This window comes from Cyprinus carpio, chromosome B7, assembly GCF_018340385.1.
Source record: "Cyprinus carpio isolate SPL01 chromosome B7, ASM1834038v1, whole genome shotgun sequence".
Taxonomy (NCBI): domain Eukaryota; kingdom Metazoa; phylum Chordata; class Actinopteri; order Cypriniformes; family Cyprinidae; genus Cyprinus; species Cyprinus carpio.
This window is the reverse complement of record NC_056603.1, coordinates 43439288-43463329: the sequence shown is the minus strand read 5'-3', so window position 1 is coordinate 43463329 and position 24042 is coordinate 43439288. Positions and strand designations below refer to the sequence as shown.

Sequence of the window (24042 nt, the reverse complement as noted above, 5' to 3'; positions counted from 1 at the left end):
CTTACTCCCTGAGCAGGGGAAATCTGTTGAAGTTTACTTCACTTCGGAACATTCAATCACGGATTTGCGCTGCGCAACATCTTCACACACGGACAAGTGTGAAAACATATACCTCGGTAAATAAATACAATATAAATTCACGTCTCACACACTTTAATGCACTATGAATGGAACATATACGTTCGCTACGAACTGGAATCATGGCGGAATATCCTGCGATGTCCACTTCGCAGGGCACTTACGTTTGAATAGAACAAACGTCTGAAGTGATAAGAGAGACACACAAAATGTGCAGAGCAGGGGGTCGCGAGGACTGGAATTGAGAACCGCTGCTTTAGAGCACATAAACAATATACATTTTGGAAATGCCAGGTATGTGACGTTCATTTATATATTTTAACATGACACATGAGCCTGCATTTATTTGATCCAAAATACATAAAGTTGCATTTGCTAAAGCAGTAATATTGTGAAATCTTTTTTACTATTTAAAATAACTGCTTTCTAGTTGAATATATTTTAAAATGTAATTTATTCCTGTGATCAAAGCTAAATTTTCAGCATCATTACTCCAGTCTTACTCCAAGTGTAACAATATACACTATACCATTTAAAAGCTGGGAGTCGAAATTAAAATATATATATATATATATATATATATATATATATATAAAAAATTAAACTTTATATACACACACATACATACAGGTCCTTCTCAAAAAATTAGCATATTGTGAAAAAGTTCATTATTTTCCATAATGTAATGATAAAAATTAAACTTTCATATATTTTAGATTCATTGCACACCACCTGAAATATTTCAGGTCTTTTATTGTTTTAATACTGATGATTTTGGCATACAGCTCATGAAAACCCAAAATTCCTATCTCAAAAAATTAGCATATCATGAAAAGGTTCTCTAAACGAGCTATTAACCTAATCATCTGAATCAACTAATTAACTCTAAACACCTGCAAAAGATTCCTGAGGCTTTTAAAAACTCCCAGCCTGGTTCATTACTCAAAACCGCAATCATGGGTAAGAGGTTAACCCAGAAGGCCATCATTGACACCCTCAAGCGAGAGGGTAAGACACAGAAAGAAATTTCTAAACGAATAGGCTGTTCCCAGAATGTTGTATCAAGGCACCTCAGTGGGAAGTCTGTGGGAAGGAAAAAGTGTGGCAAAAAACGCTGCACAACGAGAAGAGGTGACCGGACCCTGAGGAAGATTGTGGAGAAGGACCGATTCCAGACCTTGGGGGACCTGCGGAAGCAGTGGACTGAGTCTGGAGTAGAAACATCCAGAGCCACCGTGCACAGGCGTGTGCTTTTGAACCAGAAACAGCGGCAGAAGCACGACCTGGCACCTGCTCACAGTGCCAAAACCACTGGTAAATGGTTTACTGACCATGGTATTACTGTGCTCAATTGGCCTGCCAACTCTCCTGACCTGAACCCCATAGAGAATCTGTGGGATATTGTGAAGAGAAAGTTGAGAGACGCAAGACCCAACACTCTGGATGAGTTTAAGGCCGCTATCGAAGCATCCTGGGCCTCCATAACACCTCAGCAGTGCCACAGGCTGATTGTCTCCATGCCACGCCGCATTGAAGCAGTCATTTCTGCAAAAGGATTCCCGACCAAGTATTGAGTGCATAACTGAACATAATTATTTGAAGTTTTGACTTTTTTTTGTATTAAAAAACACTTTTCTTTTATTGGTCGGATGAAATATGCTAATTTTTTGAGATAGGAATTTTGGGTTTTCATGAGCTGTATGCCAAAATCATCAGTATTAAAACAATAAAAGACCTGAAATATTTCAGTTGGTGTGCAATGAATCTAAAATATATGAAAGTTTAATTTTTATCATTACATTATGGAAAATAATGAACTTTTTCACAATATGCTAATTTTTTGAGAAGGACCTGTATATAAACTTATTTAGCACACAAGTGATGATAAATACAATAATCATGTTAGAAACGATGCTGTTCTTACATTTAATAAAATCATCTCTTTTCAAAGTTAATAATAATAATAAATGTTTTTTGAGTAACAAATCAGAATATTAGAATGATCTCTGAAGGATCGTGTGACTGGAGTAATGATGCTAAAATTCAGCTTTGAAAGTCAGCTTTGATTGTTCCTAATAAACTGTTTAACTGCACACGCAAGTGAATCTCAAGTTATTTTGTGGGATAATTAAATATATTCTAAATAAACTACAAACCTAAAAATATCTACATTTATTTTGTCCTCACATTCTTTCTTGTAACTCTTCCCTCTCAGTCAGACACCTGGCTGAAAGGCTTATTATGCAGCTCATTATGCGAGCCTTTGTCTTCTCAGGCGTGAATCACACAAATAGTCATGATAGTTGACGCCTACTCTTATATGCCCTTTTGAAACAAAAAGTGTCTTAGAAAATTTAAATCAATCTATTGTTTTCTGTGAGTGAGTAAATAAGATGATTTTCACATCATTTTGAAGCAAAAATTCTAGGCTACAAGCTCCAGGTTTGACAGTCTTGTGAACCAATGTTTTGTATGTGTTTTATGACCTTATTTCAGTGACTTCAAAATTGTAGTTTTTTACTAACCACGCATAAACATTGTTTTCTCAAAAACACAGTCATGTACATACATGCCATTTACATATTATTGTAAACCAGTTTGTACTGATTACAGTATTATTAGACTTCAGCCTTCAATCTATTTATAAGCAACTGAAAAAGCACAAAAGTCAGGGGATGTCAAAACTTCTCCAGGCCCCCAAAACCCCTAGACCTCAGAGGGTTAAGTACATCACAGCTCCATAGGTTTGGTCACTTCCATCAGAGAAAGTAATGCCCCAAGGTTTCCCTTCCCAGCCAGCTGGGGTGAGGCTCCTGTGGAATTTCACCTGTCCAAGCTGCACATATTCTTCAAAAAGCTGCATGGCTTCTTCTATGAGCCTTTCTGAGAGAGGTTGGTCCCAGGTTTCTTGGATTAGTTTCTCACCCCCTCCCTTTTGGAATGCTTTTCTTACAAGAATTGCTCCCTTCTGTTTGGCGGGTGTAACTAAACCAATAGGATCGTACAGTCCAGCCACTTGGCTTAAGAGAGCACTTCTAGTCAGTGGCTTAGGTGTTTCAGTTCTCACCTCCTCCTTCAGAAGATCTTTTCCAACTCTCATCTTCTTCTTCCTTTTGGAAAAGTTATCTGAGAGTAACATGTAGAGCTTGTCTTCACCCACTTGGTAGCCAATACCCAAGGCTTTGTTGTCTTTATCCCTCATTTGATTTGGAAGAATTAAGGTTTTACCTTGTGTCTCTGTTAAACCCTCCTTCTCCATTCCTTGCCTCCCACTTTTCCCAGACCAGACACATAGTTTGAGGAAGAAACTTCCAGCTTTCAAGATCTCTTCAACATTTGCTGTGATTTTGTCAAGTCTGTTTAGGTCATTTTGGGAGGTTAAGAGGTCATCTACATAACTGTCCTCTTCTATGACTCTGTGCTTATCCTCCAAGTGAAGAAAGTTGGGCAGGCATGCTGTTTCTCTCATAGCCAACTGAGCAATGCAACCAGCAGACTCTGTTTATTTCATATTCACTTATCTCTTCTTCTGGGCTGTCCCTCCAGAGGAACCTGTGAAGATGCATCTCACGCTCCTCTAGCCATACAGAGTTATACTTTTTTTGATGTCTCCTAGAGATGCATACGTCCCTTCTCTGAGCCTCAGCAGCACAGCTCTGATAGGGTTGATAACATCTGGTCCCTTCAGAAGAAGATCATTCATAAGCACGCCTTTGTATTTCTGGCTACTATTGCATACAATATGAATTGGTGTTGTTACCGAATGAGGGTTTGGCGCCACCAGGTGGCTTACGTACCACACTGGTCCGTTCAACTCGTCCATGATTTTGTTGGTGAGTTTTATGGCTGTGCCTCGTTCAACCATTTCATGGAACTGGGTAGAATATGCGATTTTCTAGTCTGGCTTTCTGCTTATTTGCTTTTCCATCCTTAAGAAACAAGCCTGGACTGCACCTTTGTTGTTTGGGAGAGAGGCTGGATCTACCGTCCAAGGATACTTTGCATCCCAATGTGGAGCTGGTGTTTGAGCATCCCCCTTCTTGTAGGTGTGGCCTCCTTTAATGATCTCCAGTTTCCTCTCCTCTGCCAGGGTCATTTGTTTTCCTCCTGGTGGACAGTTTCCACATCGGCATCCTCCACATCTTGGCCCACATGCAGCTCTGATGCTGTCCCAGTGCCACCACTCAAGGAACTCACGGTTATTGGCAGCTGTAAATTTGATCTGAACCACATCCTCCTGCCATAGCGGAGCTGTGTCAGTTGTTGGACTTGTGATTTCTTGATATTTGACAGCTGCTGTCCTCATGGAGTGAGCGAAGTGCGTTTTGGACTCATATGCTGCAACCTCAACTTCTTCAAATAAGTCGGGATGTCCTCCACCCACTGTCTTCCCCAATGGACCCTCCCACAAGACGAGGTCTCCGATGATTTTTACCCTCTGGGGAGCGAGTCTTCCCTCTCGGTGGCTAAAATTCTTTAAGTTTGACTTCTGGGAAGAATTCTCTCAACTTCTCAGGTTCAATTAATTGATGCACTCTGGCGATTTCATCCAAGCTGTAGAAGATCATTTCATGAGCTCTCTCTGTTCCTTAAGGTGTCTTGACTCTGACTTTGAAGAGATACCTTTGTGTGTTCACTTCCATGGCCATACCACCAACCCCATGCACAACTAAAGTTATCTTCTCATGTCTTAACCTCAGTCTTTCAGCAGCCTTATGGGTTATGTAGTTTGTATCTGAAGCAAGGTCAATTAAAGTCCCAATCTTCTGCCCTGCGTTTGCAGTAACTTGCATCAACATCATGATGACAGGAAGTTCAGAGAGCCCATTCCTCCTCATTAACTGGCCTGATGCATCGAGTGTCACTGCAGTTTTGTTGGTGAAAGCCTTTCTGCATCGATCTCCCATTTCTGGGGAAAGTTCAGGCAAGATCTCCTCTTGTTCCTCCCTTAGTTTGCTTTCACCTTTGCCGTCTTTTCCACTCTATGACTTCTCCTTTTGGGCAGAGGAAAAAATTGTGGTCTGAGGCACCACCTTCCCTTTAACAGTCTTTATTTTTGCATAGAAAAGTGTCTCTGCAGTATCCATCTTCATCATGGCATCCGAGACATTTTCTGCATGCTCCCAGCTTTCTCAATACAGCTTTCTTTTCATGTAGTTTAAGTCTTTTGAACTTTCTACAGAAGAAGATTTTGTTGTTGTTCCAACTATCACCACTGACACCACATACCTCATCAAGCTCTTCTTTCTTTGTGGTTTTTGTTGAGGCAATCTTTCGATCATACTTGTCTGAACTATCTGATTTCTCCACAGTTCTGAGCTGTTCAAATCTCTCTAGTATTTCTTCTTGACTTTTCAGGAACTTCAAGGGCATGACAAAGTGGTTGTCTGATGTGACATTAAAAAGCCATAATTAAACATTTTTATATGAATTTTATGATGAATTACCCACTTAAGCCTTTACATGGAATAAAGAACCCATTTAACAAAACATCAATGAAGTCAATGCTGCAATGTGTTCCTTAACCAATCTACACAGCAATTAAACATAGCTTGAACATATTACACAGTATTCCAAACACCATGAAAGTAAAGAAAACATTTCACTGACCATTGGCGTCTTTGGACTGAACCTACAAGTAAAAAAAAAAAAAAAAGTTTTTTTCTCTCTCTGAATGACTGAGGACCTCCATGTTTTTAACAGGTGCTCCAAATCAGTGAAAATGACAGAACAGGTGACAAGTAGCCAGATTGCTGCTGCTGGTGTACTCTGGGAAGTGTAGTTCTTTGACTCATTTATGAGATTCAGCTCAACAACCAATGATGTTTGAGGCTTCATACGTCACTAGTGATGTTCGATTCTTGAACGAATCATTCTTTTGAGCCAGTTCTCAGGAAGTAACCGATCGAGCTGGTTCACAAAATCAAACGGAATTAAACTTTAGTTCCGGGCTGATGACGCAGGACGCACAGCCGAAGTAGCATGTCCGACTCGACAAGAACCGAATGAGCCGTGGCGTAGTTTGCCGAGGATTACCGAAGATTCTGATGAGTGAGTTGACGATACTATGCAAGCCTGAGGCACATACTGGAAATATGCTTATTATGACTCCTATTAATTTACATTTTATTCAAACCTGCAAAAAACTTTTTGTAGAGTGATGTAAATTTTACAATAGTTTATTGTGCACACATATTATATTTAAAGTTGTGAAATCAAGTTGTTTATAAGATAGGTTTATTCTTTCTTTATACTGTAGACATGCAGAACATATCCGCGTTTGTGCACCATTGTCTGTAGGTGCGAAATTTTTAGGAATCTTACCAAGGTTGTAGGCTAGTGAATATTGTTCAGTCAGTCGTATCTGAGGATCAGCGAATGAAACTGTGACCACAAACACCATTAACTTAAGTGAATTATATGGCAATTATCAGCAATATTTGTTCACACAAATAACTTTTTTGAATGTTTCAATATGTGTTGACACAAATTACTTACAGTATTTGAATTTTTCATTGATACAACATGGTAATAAGTTGTTAGAAAAGAAATGCATAGATTAGAGACATACTTTGAAGCCTCAAAAGCTTACAAGGCTTCTCTAGCGCTCAATAAAGGAGAACAGACTTTAATGCAAACACCACAGGAACGCATAGAAATCGGCAGAAATGCAAACCAAGAAGGACAGTGACTAGAAGGAAACTAAGAGTATTTAAACACTGGTACTAATGAGCTAATTAACAAGACACAGGTGAACAAAATGACATAATCGGGCAACACAGGAAAACTAGGTCACATTGGAAAGAAAAAAAAAGAAAAAAATACACAGAAACCAAGGCACGCATGTGACAATAAAACAGATGCAATAATGAAGTTAGCAATGAATCAAGTTTTTTACATGTGCTTTAGTCTGTTAGTCAACATATTAAAATAAGTGTACTTAAAGCATGACAAAAGATTATTAAAACAATGATTAAAAATGAACTTTAAAGGGAAACTTTTAATTTGACATTATTACAAAGGTTGATTTTTAAAAGTGTACTTAAGTGCTTTCTTTAAGTCACTTAAATGGCTTAATATTATCTGCAAATAGCCTTTTTTAATATAAGCTATTTAAAAAAAAAATAAGTACAATATGAGTTCACATTCGATACAATTAAGCACACTTTTCAAATGGGTTTGTCAAAAAATAAATAAATAGTAATCTCCAACAAATGGATAACCCAGGCCTGATGTTCTGAATAAAGATATAAAAGCCCTGATGTGAACTAGTTGTGTCTGTTGTCCTGTCCGGTCTTACCTGATGAGCCCACCACACCATCAGGTAGGAGAATCCCGCGATCCAGCAAATCGATCCCAGGAACGTTATGGGAAAAAAATTCTTGGAACTCTGAAGAAAAACAGAAGAATCATCTCATGGTTAATCACAGTTCTCACATCTGAATCAAACACTGGTCAGACAGAAACTCACGGCCTTCCGGACGTCCGGCAGTGTGATCCACAGAGGGAAGACTATAGGCAGGATCAAGAGATATGTGAAGCGCTTGCGTTTGGACTCTGGCCATGACAGGCTCAGAGGCTGATCTTCCTCATCATCCTCTTCACCCTGATCAGAGAGAATGTGTGAGATGTCAACATTTCCAATTATCTCCAACACACACAAAGTGCTCTGACACATTAGCCTGAGCTCCTGTTTCTCCAATTAAAGCTTGCGTAAATCCTGCGGGATGGAGGAGCTTTGTCAGGACATGCCATATTTAAATGCAGTTATAAACCAGGGTTATTATCGGCAAATATAGCTAAAACCATTAAAAATAATAATAATAATAATAATTGCTTAAAATGAACTGAAATAAAATATTTGATTTTTATTATTTTTGAATGATGCTAAAGCAACACTGAAATAAAAAAAGTATTTTTACATTAAAACAAAAAATCTAAATATAATAAAATAATTCAAAATATTAATAGAAACTATACAGGTGCTGTATAATTATAATTAGAATATCATCAAAAAGTTGATTTATTTCACTAATTCTATTAAAAAAGTGAAACTTGTATATTATATTCATTCATTACACACAGACTGATATATTTCAAATGTTTATTTCTTTTAATTTTTATGATTATAACTGACAACTAAGGAAAATCCAAAAATCAGTATCTCAGAAAATTAGAATATTACTTAAGACCAATACAAAGAAAGGATTTTTAGAAATCTTGGCCAACTGAAAAGTATGAACATGAAAAGTATGAGCATGTACAGCACTCAATACTTAGATGGGGCTCCTTTTGTCTGAATTACTGCAGCAATGCGGCGTGGCATGGAGTCGATCAGTCTATGGCACTGCTCAGGTGTTATGAGAGCCCAGGTTGCTCTGATAGTGGCCTTCAGCTCTTCTGCATTCTTGGGTCTGGCATATCGCATCTTCCTCTTCACAATACCCCATAGATTTTCTATGGGGTTAAGGTCAGGTGAGTTTGCTGGCCAATTAAGAACAGGGATACCATGGTCCTTAAACCAGGTACTGGTAGCTTTGGCACTGTGTGCAGGTGCCAAGTCCTGTTGGAAAATGAAATCTGCATCTCCATAAAGTGCTCTAATACTTCCTGGTATACGGCTGCGTTGACCTTGGACCTCAGAAAACACAGTGGACCAACACCAGCAGATGACATGGCACCCCAAACCATCACTTACTGTGGAAACTTTACACTGGACCTCAAGCAACGTGGATTGTGTGGCTCTCCTCTCTTCCTCCAGACTCTGGGACCCTGATTACCAAAGGATATGCAAAATTTTCTTTCATCAGAGAACATAACTTTGGACCACTCAGCAGCAGTCCAGTCCTTTTTGTCTTTAGCACAGGCGAGACACTTCTGACGATGTCTGTTGTTCAAGAGTGGCTTGACACAAGGAATGCGACAGCTGAAACCCATGTCTTGCATACATCTGTGCATAGTGGTTCTTGAAGCACTGACTCCAGGTGCAGTCCACTCTTTGTGAATCTCCCCCACATTTTTGAATGGGTTTTGTTTCACAATGCTCTCCAGGGTGCGGTTATCCCTATTGCTTGTACATTTTTTCTACCACATCTTTTCCTTCCCTTCGCCTTTCTATTAATGTGCTTGGACATTGAGCTCTGTGAACAGCCAGCCTCTTTTGCAATGACCTTTTGTGTCTTGCCCTCCTTGTGCAAGGTGTCAATGGTCATCTTTTGGACAACTGTCATGTCAGTAGTCTTCCCCATGATTGTGTAGCCTACAGACCTAGACTGAGAGACCATTTAAAGACCTTTACAGGTGTTTTGAGTTAATTAGCTGATTAGAGTGTGGCACTTCACCTTTTCACAATATTCTAATTTTCCGAGATACTGAATTTGGGATTATCCTTAGTTGTCAGTTATAATCATCAAAATTAAAAGAAATAAACATTTGAAATATATCAGTCTGTGTGTAATGAATGAATATAATATACAAGTTTCACTTTCTGAATGGAATTAGTGAAATAAATCAACTTTTTGATGATATTCTAATTATATGGCCAGCGCCTGTACTAGTATCTTAAAGATACTAAAATAACAGCACTATAAACCCAAGTGCCATTCAGAAAACTTCAGCCGTGTGTATGAGTGTGTTTCTGTATCTGTGGTGTGTTACAGTGAATGCAGATCCTCAGAGACGCTCTGTCAGATGCCTCAGCATCACCGCTGCAATGAAGCCGCTCAGATGGAGCAAAAACAAACACGCAAGCTTACTGTGAAACTCCTCCTGTCTCCAGCATTCTCGCTCTTTCTCTTGCTCTTTCTCTCTTCAGGCTGCTCAGAAACAGCTGCACTGAGTGTGTGGAGAGTACAGTGAGTGTGAGAGCAGGCAATCAGAATGTGTGTGTTTCCCTTTAAGAGCGGTTAAGTGGTTACTATGGTGATGAGCGATGTGTTTGCGAGATGATTCCTAACAGAGGACAGTTTGTGATGACGTGCGATCAGTCTGGAATCAAATGCAATGATAACAGCAATCATCAACTTACAGACGCCAAACAGAACCGTACTGATTTTGACATCAGTGGTTCAACCATAATTTTATGAAGCTAAGAGAATACTTTTTGTGTGCAAAGAAAACAAAAATAATAACCGTATTCAACAATTTGTCTCCTCAGTGTCAACCTGGCGCCATTTTGGAGAGTATCACATGCAGCACTGTTCGCGGATATGTTGTTTACGTTCAGATCAAAGCGTAAACAACGTAAACAATGTATCCTTTTTAAAGGGATATTTCTCCCCAATGCAATGAAATACAATTGAACATTATATTAAATATGTTTAATGTAAAACACACAGTGAATGTTGTTTGTCAGTCTGTTTGTTTCTGGATGTAGAGACGAGGTCTGAATAAACATTGGTAACTGATTCTGAAATACTCTCGGTTACATTTCAATGTTCCCTCTTCTGCTCCGACACCAGTGTGACCTTTTCTTCAACTAAAAATAGCTGCTTGTTGAGAATATTTTGAGATTTTTTTAATGTCACCTTAAGCTGCAGTGTGTGTGTGTGTGTTTATATCTAATTTATTATATTACAAAAAACTGAATGACTTAATCACACCAAATTTTATAGTACAGCTCTTTTTTATTAATTTATTCATTTATTTATGGCCACAATTTATTTTAAGGTCTAATTCTCACCATTAATCAACCATTAACTATGACTTATGCCTCAAAAAATCTCCTAATTTGCTGCTTATTACTAGTTATTAAGGCAGTTGTTAAATTGAGGTATCGATTAGGATTAGGGATGTAGAAGATGATCATGTAGAATATGTGCTTTAAAAGCACTAATAAACAGCCTACATTTATATAAAAAGGGGTCATGATATTTGGTGGCATCAAAAAGAATGAAAAGCCCTGCCATAAACACTGTTAATTAAATGACAATTATGGCCTAAAATAATTGTGAATGCTCATTGTGGCTGTTGAAAATACAGAACATCAAATAAGTCTTTATTTTTAGAATATTCCAGTACAATTTGTCCAGACGTCAGACAATCCTAAAAGTAGGAATCTTTCTCTTCATTAATAATGTATTGTTTGATTTTACACACGAGGGTTCACAGGACTGACAGCTCCGCTCTCATTCTCTCATCTCCTCTCTTGTCCCTCCTTTTTTTAGTAACTTCCAGGACAATTTGTCCAGACATAAAACAATCCTAAAAGTAGGAATCTTTCTCTTCATCAATAATGCATTGTTTGATTCGGCACACATGAGAGGGTTTGCAGGACAGATGGCTTCTAGTCCTTTCTCCTCTCCAGTACAACAATTATAGATCTAAATCTTCAGAATAGATTTTTAATGCAACACAATCAAAAAGTGAAGCAAGTGAGGGCATGTTACAGATTATGTGAGTTACACCATCAGATTAAACTAATAAACTACAGACTAAAGTAATAAATTACTTGAATTTACAATATATTGCTGTAAAAATGAGAACTGTGTTTATATATTGAAAATGTGTTACTATAATTATTAACATAACAGAATGAAATGACCTGTATGTTGCATAAAGTTAATCTCTTATTGTCTCTCACATATTAGTTTAGAGCTATTTTGGCTCGTAAACAGTGCTTGATCTGTCGAGATTTCTCTCCTGATTCAGACTAGAACAGTGTTATTATGGAAATGCTGGATTTGTTTCAGCTTTTGTCTTTTCCAGATGTTAACTGATGGACTGGAGTGCTGTGGATTACTTGTGGATTATTGTGATGTTTTTATCAGCTGTTTGGACTCTCATTCTGACGGCACCCATTCACTGCAGAGCATCCATTGCTGAGACACTGATGCAATGCTACATTTCTACAAATCTGATGAAGAAACAAACTCATCCTAATCTTGGATTTATCATGTAGGTACTCCCACAGTATTTATTTATTTTGTTAATTTCTTTTTTTCCCAGTGCAAATGTCTAAAGATTCTTAAATGAAGATACATTTAACCAAGAAGCAAAAGTTTATGTTTAAAACAAATATCTGCCAAAGGGCTTAGAAAGATCAACTTAATTCAAAGGGAAAACAAGTTTAATACCCCACTGACAGATATTCACTCTTGTTTAAAACATAAACTCACTTGATTTTGTTCCATTCCTCGGAAAACAAGACTTCATATGTTCACTTTTTTCAGTTTGCACCTGAAGTACAAGTATCTTGATTTTTGTCTTGTTTTCAAGATACTTTTTACCTGAGAAAGCAAAATGACTTAAGATAACTCATGTTTTCTAAAACGAAAAAAAGTATCCAAATTTAGTGAGTGTATGCTTAAAACAAGAACAAATGTCTGTTAGTATGGTAATAAAAAAAACTAGTTCCTCTTCAGCAACTCGAGCTGCATCGAAACGACTCTGAATATCGTGATGAGCGACTCTGAATATCGTGTGCAATCTGTCCAATGGAAGAGCGTGACATCACGGGCGGATGATATAAGCGACCAGGAAGCTATAAAAGCATGTGCCGCGCAGCTGGCATCAGCTTCGTGTCTTTCAGCAAGCGCTCTGTGTGTGCATGTCATCAGTCTGTCTTGTCAGTCTTATTTATTGTTGTCTGTCACTTAGAGCTCCAGAAACATGTCTAAGAGCAAGGCAAAGACTAGACATTTAAAGGGCGATTCCAGATCACGCTTCAGATTGTGTGTTCCTCCCTGCCCACGCTACATTACGAGCGGGGATACACACAGTCTGTGCGTGGTCTGGCGCCCAATCCCTGGGTTCGGAAGCACGCTCTGCAGTTTCTTCCCCCCCCCGGGGAAAGGAATCGACACTTCGCCTCTGTTCCTCCAAGGAGGTGGATATGGAGACTGTCGAAGGGGATTCGCCACCCCATTGCCACAGTATGAGGAGCTCTTAGAGGTGGTTACTCGTGTGGTGGACAAGCTCAGCATCGATTGGCCCACCGAAAAGACATCTGAACTGCAGAAAAGCAAACTCGATGAACCCTTTCTGCAGGCAAGGCAACCACCTCCATGCCCGAGCCTTCCCTTTTTTTCCCGATCTACATGAAGAGATTACTATATCGTGGAATCATTCATTCTCAATCCGCCTCTTCATCCCCGCGTCTTATTATTATGGCAATGTGGCTGGGATGGGAGAGCGCGGCTACAGAGCGATGCCATGGGTGGAACAGACGTTTGCAAGCTATCTGTCCCCCGGGGCTGCATCATCTCTGAAGGCTCGATGTTGCTCTCCAAGCCACTCAGAACAACATTGGCTTTGGTGGGCAAAGGTTATGCAGCAGCAGGTCAGGCTGGTGCGTGTCTGCACAGTATGGCAGTGTTACAGGCGTACCAAGTTGACCTGCTAAAAGAGTTAGACGAGGGAGAGGAGATCAAGTCCGACGATATTACAGAGGTATCACGGACCGCTGATCTCTCCCTCCGCACCACCAAGGAGACCGCTCATGCCATTGGGCGGTCTATGGCAGCCATGGTAGCCGCAGAGAGGCCGGGGACTTCTAAACCCAAAACAGATCTAAGGGCAGTCATTGAAGCGAAGAAGTCCTCGGCAAAGAAGTCCTGACATGAGGGGTTTAGGACTTTAGAGAGCATCCCCTGCTGGGGTTGACCGGGATACACCGCATCACACAGTGCCCATTTCGCCTCAGTGCCCTCGGGAAGTTGGTCTGCTAACCCTCCTCAAGACAGGGAATCCGGGTTTTACAGATGGTATTTCATAGTTCCAAAGAAGGAAGGGGGGTTGTGTCCGATCATAGATCTATGTCAGTTAAATCGCTCAGTTATGAGGCTGAAGTTCAAAAAGCTCACCATCAAACCTCAGTGAAGTTGGCCCCACACCCAACACAAAACGTCAGCAAAATAGACTCAATCCTTTGTGCTCCGTTTGTGCTGGTTTGTGCTGTAAAAATTTTAGTTTGTGCCGCTTTGCTTTTTAGATATTAAAATAATATTTATAGGTCATTCTGAGGTCACTCAGCCCCCCCACATACTAGAAATTCACCCCAAATAGACTTGTTTGTTTGTGCCTCGTTTGTGCTGGTTTGTGCCAGTAAAAGTTTTGCTTCTGCTGCTTCGATTTTTAAAAAATTAGACATTGAATTATAGGTGATGACGTCACTCAGCCCCCAATATACTCCAGATTCACCCAAAACAGGTTCAATCGTTTGTGCTCCATTTGTGCTGGTTTGTGCCAGTAGAAGTTCAGTTTGAGCTGCTTTGGTTTTTTAGATATTAAAATAATATTTATAGTTCATTCTGAGGTCATTCAGCCCCCCACATACTCCGAATTCACCCAAAATAGTCTCCATCGTTTGTGCTGGTTTGTGCCGGTTTGTGCCGGTAAAAGTTTCGTTTGAGCTGCTTCAGTTTTTTAGATATTAAAATAATATTTATAGGTCATTTTGAGGTCAATCAGCCCCCCACATACTCCAAATTCACCCCAAACAGACTTGTTTGTTTGTGCTTCATTTGTGCTGGTGTGTGCCGGTAATATTTTCACTTGTGCTGCTTCGGTTTTTAAAATATTAGAAATGGAATTATAGGTGATGACGTCACTCAGCCCCCCATATACTTTAAATTCACCCAAAACAGGTTCAATCGTTTGTGCTTCGTTTGTGCTGGTTTGTGCCAGTAATTTTTTCGTTTGAGCTGCTTTGTTTTTTTACATATTAGATATTGAATTATTGGTGAAGACGTCACTCAGCCCCCCACATACTCCAAATTCACCCAAAACAGGTTCAATCGTTTGTGCTTCTTTTGTGCTGGTTTGTGCAGGTAAAAGTTAAATTGTGCTGCTTTGGTTTTTAAAATATTAGATAACGAATTATAGACGATGACGATGACCCCCCACATACTCCAGATTCACCCAAATAATCTTCTTTGTTTATGTTTCATTTGTGCCGTCAAAATGTTCGTTTGTAATGCTTCGGTTTTTTAGATATTTTAAGTGATCATTCTGAGGTCACGCTCCAAATTTACTCCAAATAATCTTGTTTGTTTGTGCTTCGTTAATATTTTTCGGTAATATTTTCATTTTTCCCACTGTGTTTTTTTTAAAGATTTTTTTCCTAGTCAACTAGTCCCATGTTTATATTAAATTGATTAATATAATAACCTATTAAACTATCCTTTTATTATATTGGCATTTATAGCTTATAAAGCTTGCCGCAAAGCACTGGCGAAAGTATTGATTGAATGCATAGGAGAAAAAGAAGACATTGTAATTATTTATTACTTATTACTATTAGAACTATATCTCTGTGATAGATTATTGAAGGGGAGCTGGGCAATTAATAGTGAATATGACCAAAATGGGGTGTTATTATTATTTTTATATGAATAATAAAATCACTATATAGGCGCATTTCAAGTGTTTATGAGGAGTGTGTGAGTATTATCGCGGCTACTGTATGAAATGGAGGCGCCCGCATAATCCCTCAGATTTTTTTCTTTTCTTTTTTTTTCCTGTGGAAATAATATTTTTGGATGTGCTTTCTGTCATTTAATGCAGTCTCCGTGAATGGAGCATGTCACAACAATGACCCGGCTCAAAGACAAGAAATAAATCTATATAAATCGTAAATGGAATAGGCTATAAATGGCTATATATTAAAGGATGGTTTAATAGGTTCTTATATTAATCAATTTAATATAAACATGGGACAAGTTGACTAGGAAAAAAATCTTTTAAAAAACACAGTAGCAAAAACAAAAATATTTCCAGCACAAACGAAGCACAAACAAACAAGATTATTTGGGGTAAATTTGGAGCATGTGGGGGGCTGAGTGACCTCAGAATGATCACTAAATATTATTTTAATATCTAAAAGACCGAAGCAGCACAAAAATAAATAAATAAAAGTACAGCACAGATGAAGATTATTTGGGGTAAATTTGGAGCATGACCTCAGAATGATCACTAAAAATATCTAAAAAACCGAAGCATCGCAAACGTATGTTTTGACGGCACAAATTAAACATAAGAAGATTATTTGGGTGAATTTGGAGCATGTGGGAGGTTGAGTGACATCATCGTCTATAATTCATTATCTATTCATTATATTTTAAAAACCAAAGCAGCACAAATGAAACTTTAACCTGCACAAACGAAGCACAAACAAACAAGATAATCTGGGGTAAATTTTGAGCATGTGGAGTGCTGAGTGACATCAGAAAATGACCACTAAACATTATTTTAATATCTTAAAAGCCTAAGCAGCACAAACAAATGTTTTTACGTGGCACAAACCAGCACAAACGAAGCACAAACAAACAAGACCACTTTCGTGAATTTGGAGCATGTATGGGGCTGAGTGACGTCATGGCCTATAATTCAATGTCTATTTTTTTAAAAACCAAAGCAGCACAAACGAAACTTTTACTTGCACAAACCAGCACAAACGATTGAAACTGTTTTGGGTGAATTTGGAGTATGTGGGGGGCTGAGTGATGTCATCACCAATAATTCAATGTCTAATATTTAAAAAAACGAAGCAGCTCAAACGAAAATATTACTGGCACAAACGAAGCACAAACAAACAAGTCTATTTGGAGTGAATTTGGAATATGTGGGGGGCTGAGTGACCTGAGAATTACCTATAAATATTATTTTAATATCTAAAAAAACAAAGCAGCACAAACAAAAATATTACTGGCACAAACCAGCACAAATGAAGCACAAACGATTGAGACTATTTTGGGTGAATTTGGAGTATGTGGGGGGCTGAGTGACCTCAAAATGACCTATAAATATTATTTTAATATCTAAAAAACCGAAGCAGCTCAAACGAAAATATTACCGGCACAAACCAGCACAAACGAAGCACAAACGATTGAACCTGTTTTGGGTGAATTTGGAGTATATGGGGGCTGAGTGACGTCATCGCCTATAATTCAATGTCTAATATTTAAAAAACCGAGGCAGCACAAATGAAACTTTTACCGGCACAAACCAGCACAAACAAGGCACAAACAAACGAGTCTATTTGGGGTGAATTTGGAGTATGTGACCTAGAATGACCTATAAATATTATTTTAATATCTAAAAAACCAAAGCGGCACAAACAAAACTTTTTACAGCACAAACGGAGCACAAACGATTGAGACTATTTTGTTGACCTTTTGCGTTGGGTGGGGGGCCAACTTCATGGAGGTCACCAACAAGCATATTGTATCTCAAATCAGGTACGAGGACTGGTTTGTCACGATAGATCTCAAAGACACATACTTACACGTCTCCATCCATCCACAACACAGGAAGTTTTTGAGGTTTGCTTTTGGGGGCGAAGCTTACCAATATCGAGTACTTCCCTTCGACCTTGCACTCTCACCCTGCATGTTTACGAAGTGTGTGGATGCTGCTCTGGCTCCACTGTGACTGCAGGGCATCCGCATACTAAATTATATCGACGATTGGTTGATTTTAGCTCAATTGGAGCAGATGGCGGTTCGACATTGAGATGTCATCCTTGCCCACATGGGGGAGCTGGGTTTGAGACTGAACGCCAAGAAAAGTGTACTTTCTCCATTACAGAGGATCACTTATCTAGGTGTAATGTGGGATTCGACCACGATGCAGTCATGATTGTCTCCTGCTTGGATCAAGTCGATCCTCGCGTCAGTCAAGAGAGTCAGAGAAGGCCAGTCAATCACTGTCAAACAGTTTCAGAGATTGCTTGGTCTAATGGCATCTGCGTCCAAGGTGATACCTTTTGGCCTGCTGTACATGAGACCCCTACAGTGGTGGCTCAAGACCAAGGGATTTTCCCCGAGGGGGAATCCACTTTGAAAATTTCAAGGTCACGTGACGATGTCTCCGTGCCTCAGACATGTGGAAGAAACCTTGGTTCTTGAATCAGGGCCCACTGCTGGGAGCTCCTGGTTGCTGTGTAACGCTAGCGATGGATGCATCCCTCACCGGCTGGGGTGCGGTCATGAGTGGCCACCCTGCCCGCGGTCTGTGGGCACCATCTGACATGGCATATCAATTGTCTAGAAATGCTAGCTGTTTATCGAGCATTAAAATACTTCCTCCCAGACCTGAGAGGTCACCATGTGTTGGTGACAACACATCGGTGGTCTCTTACATCAACCACCAGGGAGGTCTGCGTTCGCGACCCCTGTACAAGCTGGCGCACCAGATCCTTGTGTGGTCCCAGGACAAACTCCGGGGAATGGATGCTTCACCCCGAGGTTTTTGGCAAAGATCAGGTGGATCTTTTTGCGACACGAGACATCGTAATGTCCCCTCTGGTTCTCTCTAGTTCATCCAGCTCCTCTGGGACTGAACGCTATGGTACGGACTTGCCAGAGGCTTTGTCTGTACACTTTTCCCCCTATTGCTCTGCTCCCAGGAGTTCTGGCGAGAGTACGCTGGGAGGGGGTTTGGCTGTTATTAATAATAATAATTCATAATAATTCCTTACATTTATATAGCACTTTTCTGGGCACTCAAAGCGCTTCACATAGAAGGGGGTATCTCCTCAACCACCACCAGTGTGCAGCATCCACCTGGATGATGCAACGGCAGCCATATTGCGCCAGAACGCCCACCACACACCAGCTTACTGGTGGAGAGACAGAGTGATGAAGCCAATCAGCAGATATGGGGTTGGTTAGGAGGCCACGATGGTCAGAGGCCAATGGGCGAATTTGGCCAGGATGCCGTGGTTACAACCCTACTCTTTTTCGAAGGACATCCTGGGATTTTTAATGACCACAGAGAGTCAGGACCTTGGTTTACCGTCTCATCCGAAAGACGGTGCTTTTTGTCAGCATAGCGTCCCCATCACTACACTGGGGCGTTAGGACCCACACAGACCACAGGATGAGCACCCCCTGCTGGCCTCACTAACACCTCTTCCAGCAGCAACCTAGTTTTCCCAAGAGGTCTCCCATCCAGGTACTGACCAGGCTCAGCCCTGCTTTGCTTCAGTGGGCAACCAGTCTTGGGCTGCAGGATGATATTATTAGCCCCATTCTGGCCGGGCCGAGTATGGTTCTCAGATCTGGTCTTGCTCCTTGATGGCTCTCCATGAGAGATTCCGATCAGGACAGATCTACTCTCACAGGAGCAGGGCACGATAATTCATCCTCGCACAGAGTTGTGGAAACTGTGGGTGTGGCCCCTGAGGGGGCACAGCTCATAGCATCTGATTTTTCAACCGAGACCATCCTCCAATCCAGAGCTCCCTCAATGAGGAAACTGTACACCGTGAGGTGGAAACTCTTCACCTCATGGTGCAGAGACCGCCAGCTTGACCCAGCTAACTGCCCAGTCGGTACAGTTCTGGAGTTTCTACAAGCCAGGTTCTCTGCAGGGTTGACCCACTCCACCTTAAAAGTTTACGTGGCGGCCATTGCGGCCTACCATGTCCCTCTCGGTGGCCAGTCAGTGGGAAGACACCCCCTAGTGACACGTTTCCTTCACGGTGCGCTGAGGCTGAGGCCTCCAGTACTGTCCCGCGTTCCTCCGTGGGACTTGGTTGTGGTATTAGAGGCTCTCTGTAAAGCTCCATTCGAGCTGATTCAAGATATATCAGAAAGACATCTGACCTTAAAGACTGCCTTCCTGTTGGCTATTACTTCTCTAAAGAGAGTTGGAAATCTTCAGGCCCTCTCGCAGTGGCCCCTACTTATCTTGACTTTGCGCCCGGCATGGCCAAATCATTTCTATACCCTCAAGCAGGGTATGTTCCTAAAGTTCCCTCTGTCACACCACAACCTATAGTACTGCAACCCTTCTGCCCTCCTCCCTTTCGGAAGCCCGACCAAGAGAAGCTTAATTGTATGTGTCTAGTTCGAGCGCTGGAAACATACGTCCACAGAGCTGCCCTGTGGAGAAAATCAGACCAATTGCTTGTGTGCTATGGTCCCCCCTAGAGGGGCTTTCCTGCATCTCAGTGGACTCTTAGCCATTGGATAGTTAAGGCTATCAATGTCACCTATGAGTCCTCTGGTCTCCCCTCGCCGATGGGATTCAAGGCTCATTCCACACAGGGTATGGCGGCCTCCAAGGCTTCTTAGCAGGTATGTCCATGCTGGACATCTGCAACGCTGCGGGGTGGTCCATGCCCTCCACTTTCATGAGATTCTATGGTCTAGATATGTGAGCCACTCCCAGCTCTTCTGTTCTCTCATCTTAGCTGTGCTCTTCAGATACATACTAGGCAGGGATTTGGAAGTCCCGCGGCGTGGGCACCTCGTTCCCCATAGCGTTTTGATGCAGCTCGAGTTCCTGAAGAGGAACGTCTCGGGTTACGCATGCAACCATGGTTCCTCGAGGGAACGAGACGCTGCGTCTTGAGGCCATATTCCCGGCACCCCTGCCGGCGCGTGCTGGTTTACTCGAAGCTGATGCTAGCTGCGTGGCACGTGCTTTTATAGCTTCCTGGTTGCTTATGTCACCCCTCCCGTGATGTCACACTCTTCCATTGGACAGATTGCACACAATATTCAGATCCTCTCACCCAAAAACCATTCCTAAATGCATAAGGACGCATCGTGTCGTTCCCTCGAGGAGCCATGGTTACATGCGTAACCTGAGATGTTTTCTCCTTGAATTAAGTTTCTTTTTCTGATCTCACTTGCAGACGTTTGTTCTTGATTTAATTACAAGCTCTATTACTTTTGATACTTTTTCCAATAATTGTTTATAAGACTTAATATCTGAAGTCATTTTACATAGTGAACACATGCATGAAAGTTGATGACCTTTAACCCAGCCGTATATAAACCCCTCGTCTGCTTTTGACAAGAGACAGCAGTGTTGTGTTTGTGTTGATCTAAAGTTCACGAGTGATGGGCTCTCGTGAGTAGGTTGTCACGGTGACATTGAGAGGGTCTCTCTCGGTCTGAGTGCAAGCTGGGCCATCTGTTCTGCTGGCATGTTGTCGTGCCAACAGGGGGCAGAGGAAGAGAGTGCTTCATCTTCTGAATGCAGTGAGTGTGTGTGTGTGTGTGTGTGTGTGTCTGTGTGAGGGGACGCAGGCCAGCAGGAGGGAGACAGACGGTCAAATGTGTTTTCCACTGAGTCATCATAAGTGTGAGGTTTCTGCAGTCCTGCCGTGACTTGGCCTTCACTGTTGTTTCCAAAGTCAGCGCTATGATTCACTTTCTGTCCCATTTTAGTGTTGAAATCGCTGTGCGTAATGAGTTGAGTGTACAGTGGTGTGTGGGTGTCAGTCTTATTTTAGTATCAATGCAATATTATCACAGCTTTCGTTACTATTCTGAATGAGTTTTTTTTTTGTTTCTTTTTATTATTATTTTTTATTTTAGTTGAAGGTTTTGGTAATTTTGTTTTCTTTTTGTCATTTTAGTTGCCTTTTTAATATATCTATATAGGTTTTTATTAATTTTAGTTTTAATTATTTTAGCAAATTATGTTCAATTTAAAGTGAGAAATGTTGCCTTGGTAACTAGCCTAAAATAATTTGAAGTCTTTGTATGTTTTATTTCATGTTTTTTTTTTTTTTTTTTTGGTTTTAGTTTTAGTTAACAATAATACTAAAACTAATATATATATATATATAAGTATATATATATAAGTATATATACATATATATATATATATATATATATATATATATATATATATATATATATATATATATATATATATATATTATAATTTTAGCTTATTATTATTATTATTTAGCTTGTTGGTTAAATCAGATGGCGTACATGACAGAAAAATAATAGTAATTAATTAAAATCATATATACAAGGTTGTTTTCCATTTCAGAAGTATACATCATTTTCTTCTACACTGCAAAAACATATATATATATACACACACACACATACACACACACACACAGAGAAAGTGTATTATATCGAATCTTGTATAATATGCTGTACTAAGAATGTGATTTATTTACTCTAGTGTGTCCATGTCCATTAATGTATGTTGGGAACCATTTAAATACACAGATATTGAAACAGTGATGGAGGTATTCAACATAGACAACATCAAACTCTTACATAGACAATATCTCTTTTGGGCTTAAAAGAGGATTTTAATCTCTCATCTTTTTTTGTGATTTTTTTCCCCCTTTTTTTCCTTGGACATAATATTTACGAACTGCATTTTGCCTGACATGTTATTGTTGTCATTATTATTATTTGTTTCAGATAGTTTCTGGACTGAGTGTTATATTATATAATTTCTTTGAATATAATTCCTGACAAGCAGTGAAATGATTGGTTGACAGCCGAAACATTTGCTATATTGTTTAATCACCTGCTTCAATTAAATAAATAATATTTACAGTGCTCACCTTTTTTTTTTTTTTTTATTATTTAACGATTATAACCCTGGTGCATGTGTGTTTTATTTTAGTATCAATGACTCACCGTATCTCCGACTTGTCCAGCGATGCCGTTCATCGGTGGAGTCATGTCCACCTCCACACTTGAGCTGTTTGGCAGATTTTTATCTGTAACACAGAAAGAAAGGTAATAAGTCAAGTGTTTCTAAATGGCCAGATTAAGTCCCCACATTAATCCTTCTGAGGAAGATCTAGCATACTGTAGTCTTTAGCTGCTGTTTTTTTTTCAGGGTAGGTTTGTTAGTTGAGAAATACTGGCAAAAATGGAGAGAGTGCAGTAGATGGGTTTGAAAGGGTTAGAGATGTTCTGGGGTCACATCAAAGAAGCTGCTCTCAGCCACCCTGCTTTTGATGCTAATATGCTAATATGGAACCGTTAACATAATTTTCCACTTGAAATGAAAGTCCATGTGTGTCTTCAACACAAACAGTATTATAGGATTAAGTTATATTCAGATTCTTCCTTTCAATTCTATAAAGTGCACAAGCAATTAGGAGATTTTTGTACCTGATCAAACTGGAAAAAGATTGGAAAAAGCTGGTTCTTGTTCACTTCATCAATTGATTTAACATGCGATGGCAAATTTAACTGAGCTAGACACAGGTTCAGTACATAATTTACTGTGTGAAGTTACTTTACCTCACAAATCTTTTTTATTCTACCACTTACCAGCAACTCCATTCGAGTCCTCCACTTGGCATTTCTTTTTGGCAATTTTTTGAAGGATGGACGCCTTCTCGCGGAATTTTCCTAAAAAAAAAAAAAAAAAAAAATAGTCCAGAAAAACTGTGAGTGATTTGAAGTAAACAATTTTGACATGTTAACCTGCTGTACATCTTTTGTGAAAAATAAGTGTGCTTACTTTTTAAAAGTATTTATTCACTTTCATGACACTTTCTGTTTCTTAACACACTTAAATACACTTTTTAAAAGAGCACTTCGTAATAAAGTCAAATGAAAAATGTTAGTGCTTTAAAGCACACTTATGTGTTGACTGACATACAAAAGCACATTTAAAGTACATGATTAGAATTTTTTTACTTCGATTTCACCTTTAAAATTAATATATTTTAAACGCAATTTACTAGATTGCAATTTATTACAAATGTAAAGTTTCAAATATATTCAAATGTATGACATACAAGTTTAATAGAAATTTAATAGAAATTATTTCAAAGACAATAGAAGTAACTATGAAATCACATATAAAGATGTACTTTAGTCATATTTAATAATAAACATGCAATTAAGTGTCTACATTAAGTTCACACTTAAGTATGTTCTTTTAAAGTATTTTCATCACATCATAAGTCCTCCTTTAGCTACAGTGTACTTCAGTTTCACGAGGTTATCACTTAGCAGTATTCAGCGATAACAAATAGTTTAAATATATATAGCTACTTTAACCTGAGTTTGCGAGTGAGCCCTAAAGTAATAGCACTTAATCAATATGTTTTAATGAAAGTAGTCACTCCAGCATGTGTCATAAACATTAACACCCTTAAACTTCATCTATATTTACTATCTAGCACTGCCTCTTGTAACTTAGTGCTTGGAAAAAGGTCAAAATACCATTTGACCTTTAATGCAACCTTCAAACCAACAGCACAGTAAACACAGATGCTTGCCGTTGGTTTAA

The 24042-nt window shown here is 39.6% G+C and overlaps 1 protein-coding gene across 5 annotated transcripts in view; it reads right to left on the bottom strand.

Annotated features, from left to right (window-relative positions):
* The window catches only part of LOC109071947 (sodium/potassium/calcium exchanger 2-like), a 59154-nt gene that overhangs the window by 7475 nt on the left and 27637 nt on the right, over positions 1 to 24042 (bottom strand). For all 5 annotated transcript variants that reach the window (XM_042728785.1, XM_042728784.1, XM_042728782.1 and 2 more), the window contains 4 exons: positions 23073 to 23153; positions 22428 to 22510; positions 7550 to 7684; positions 7379 to 7468 (listed from right to left, as the gene is read on the bottom strand). In XM_042728785.1, coding sequence (XP_042584719.1) covers positions 7379 to 7468; positions 7550 to 7684; positions 22428 to 22510; positions 23073 to 23153 — 389 coding nt within the window. The remainder of the gene's footprint in view (positions 1 to 7378; positions 7469 to 7549; positions 7685 to 22427; positions 22511 to 23072; positions 23154 to 24042) is intronic.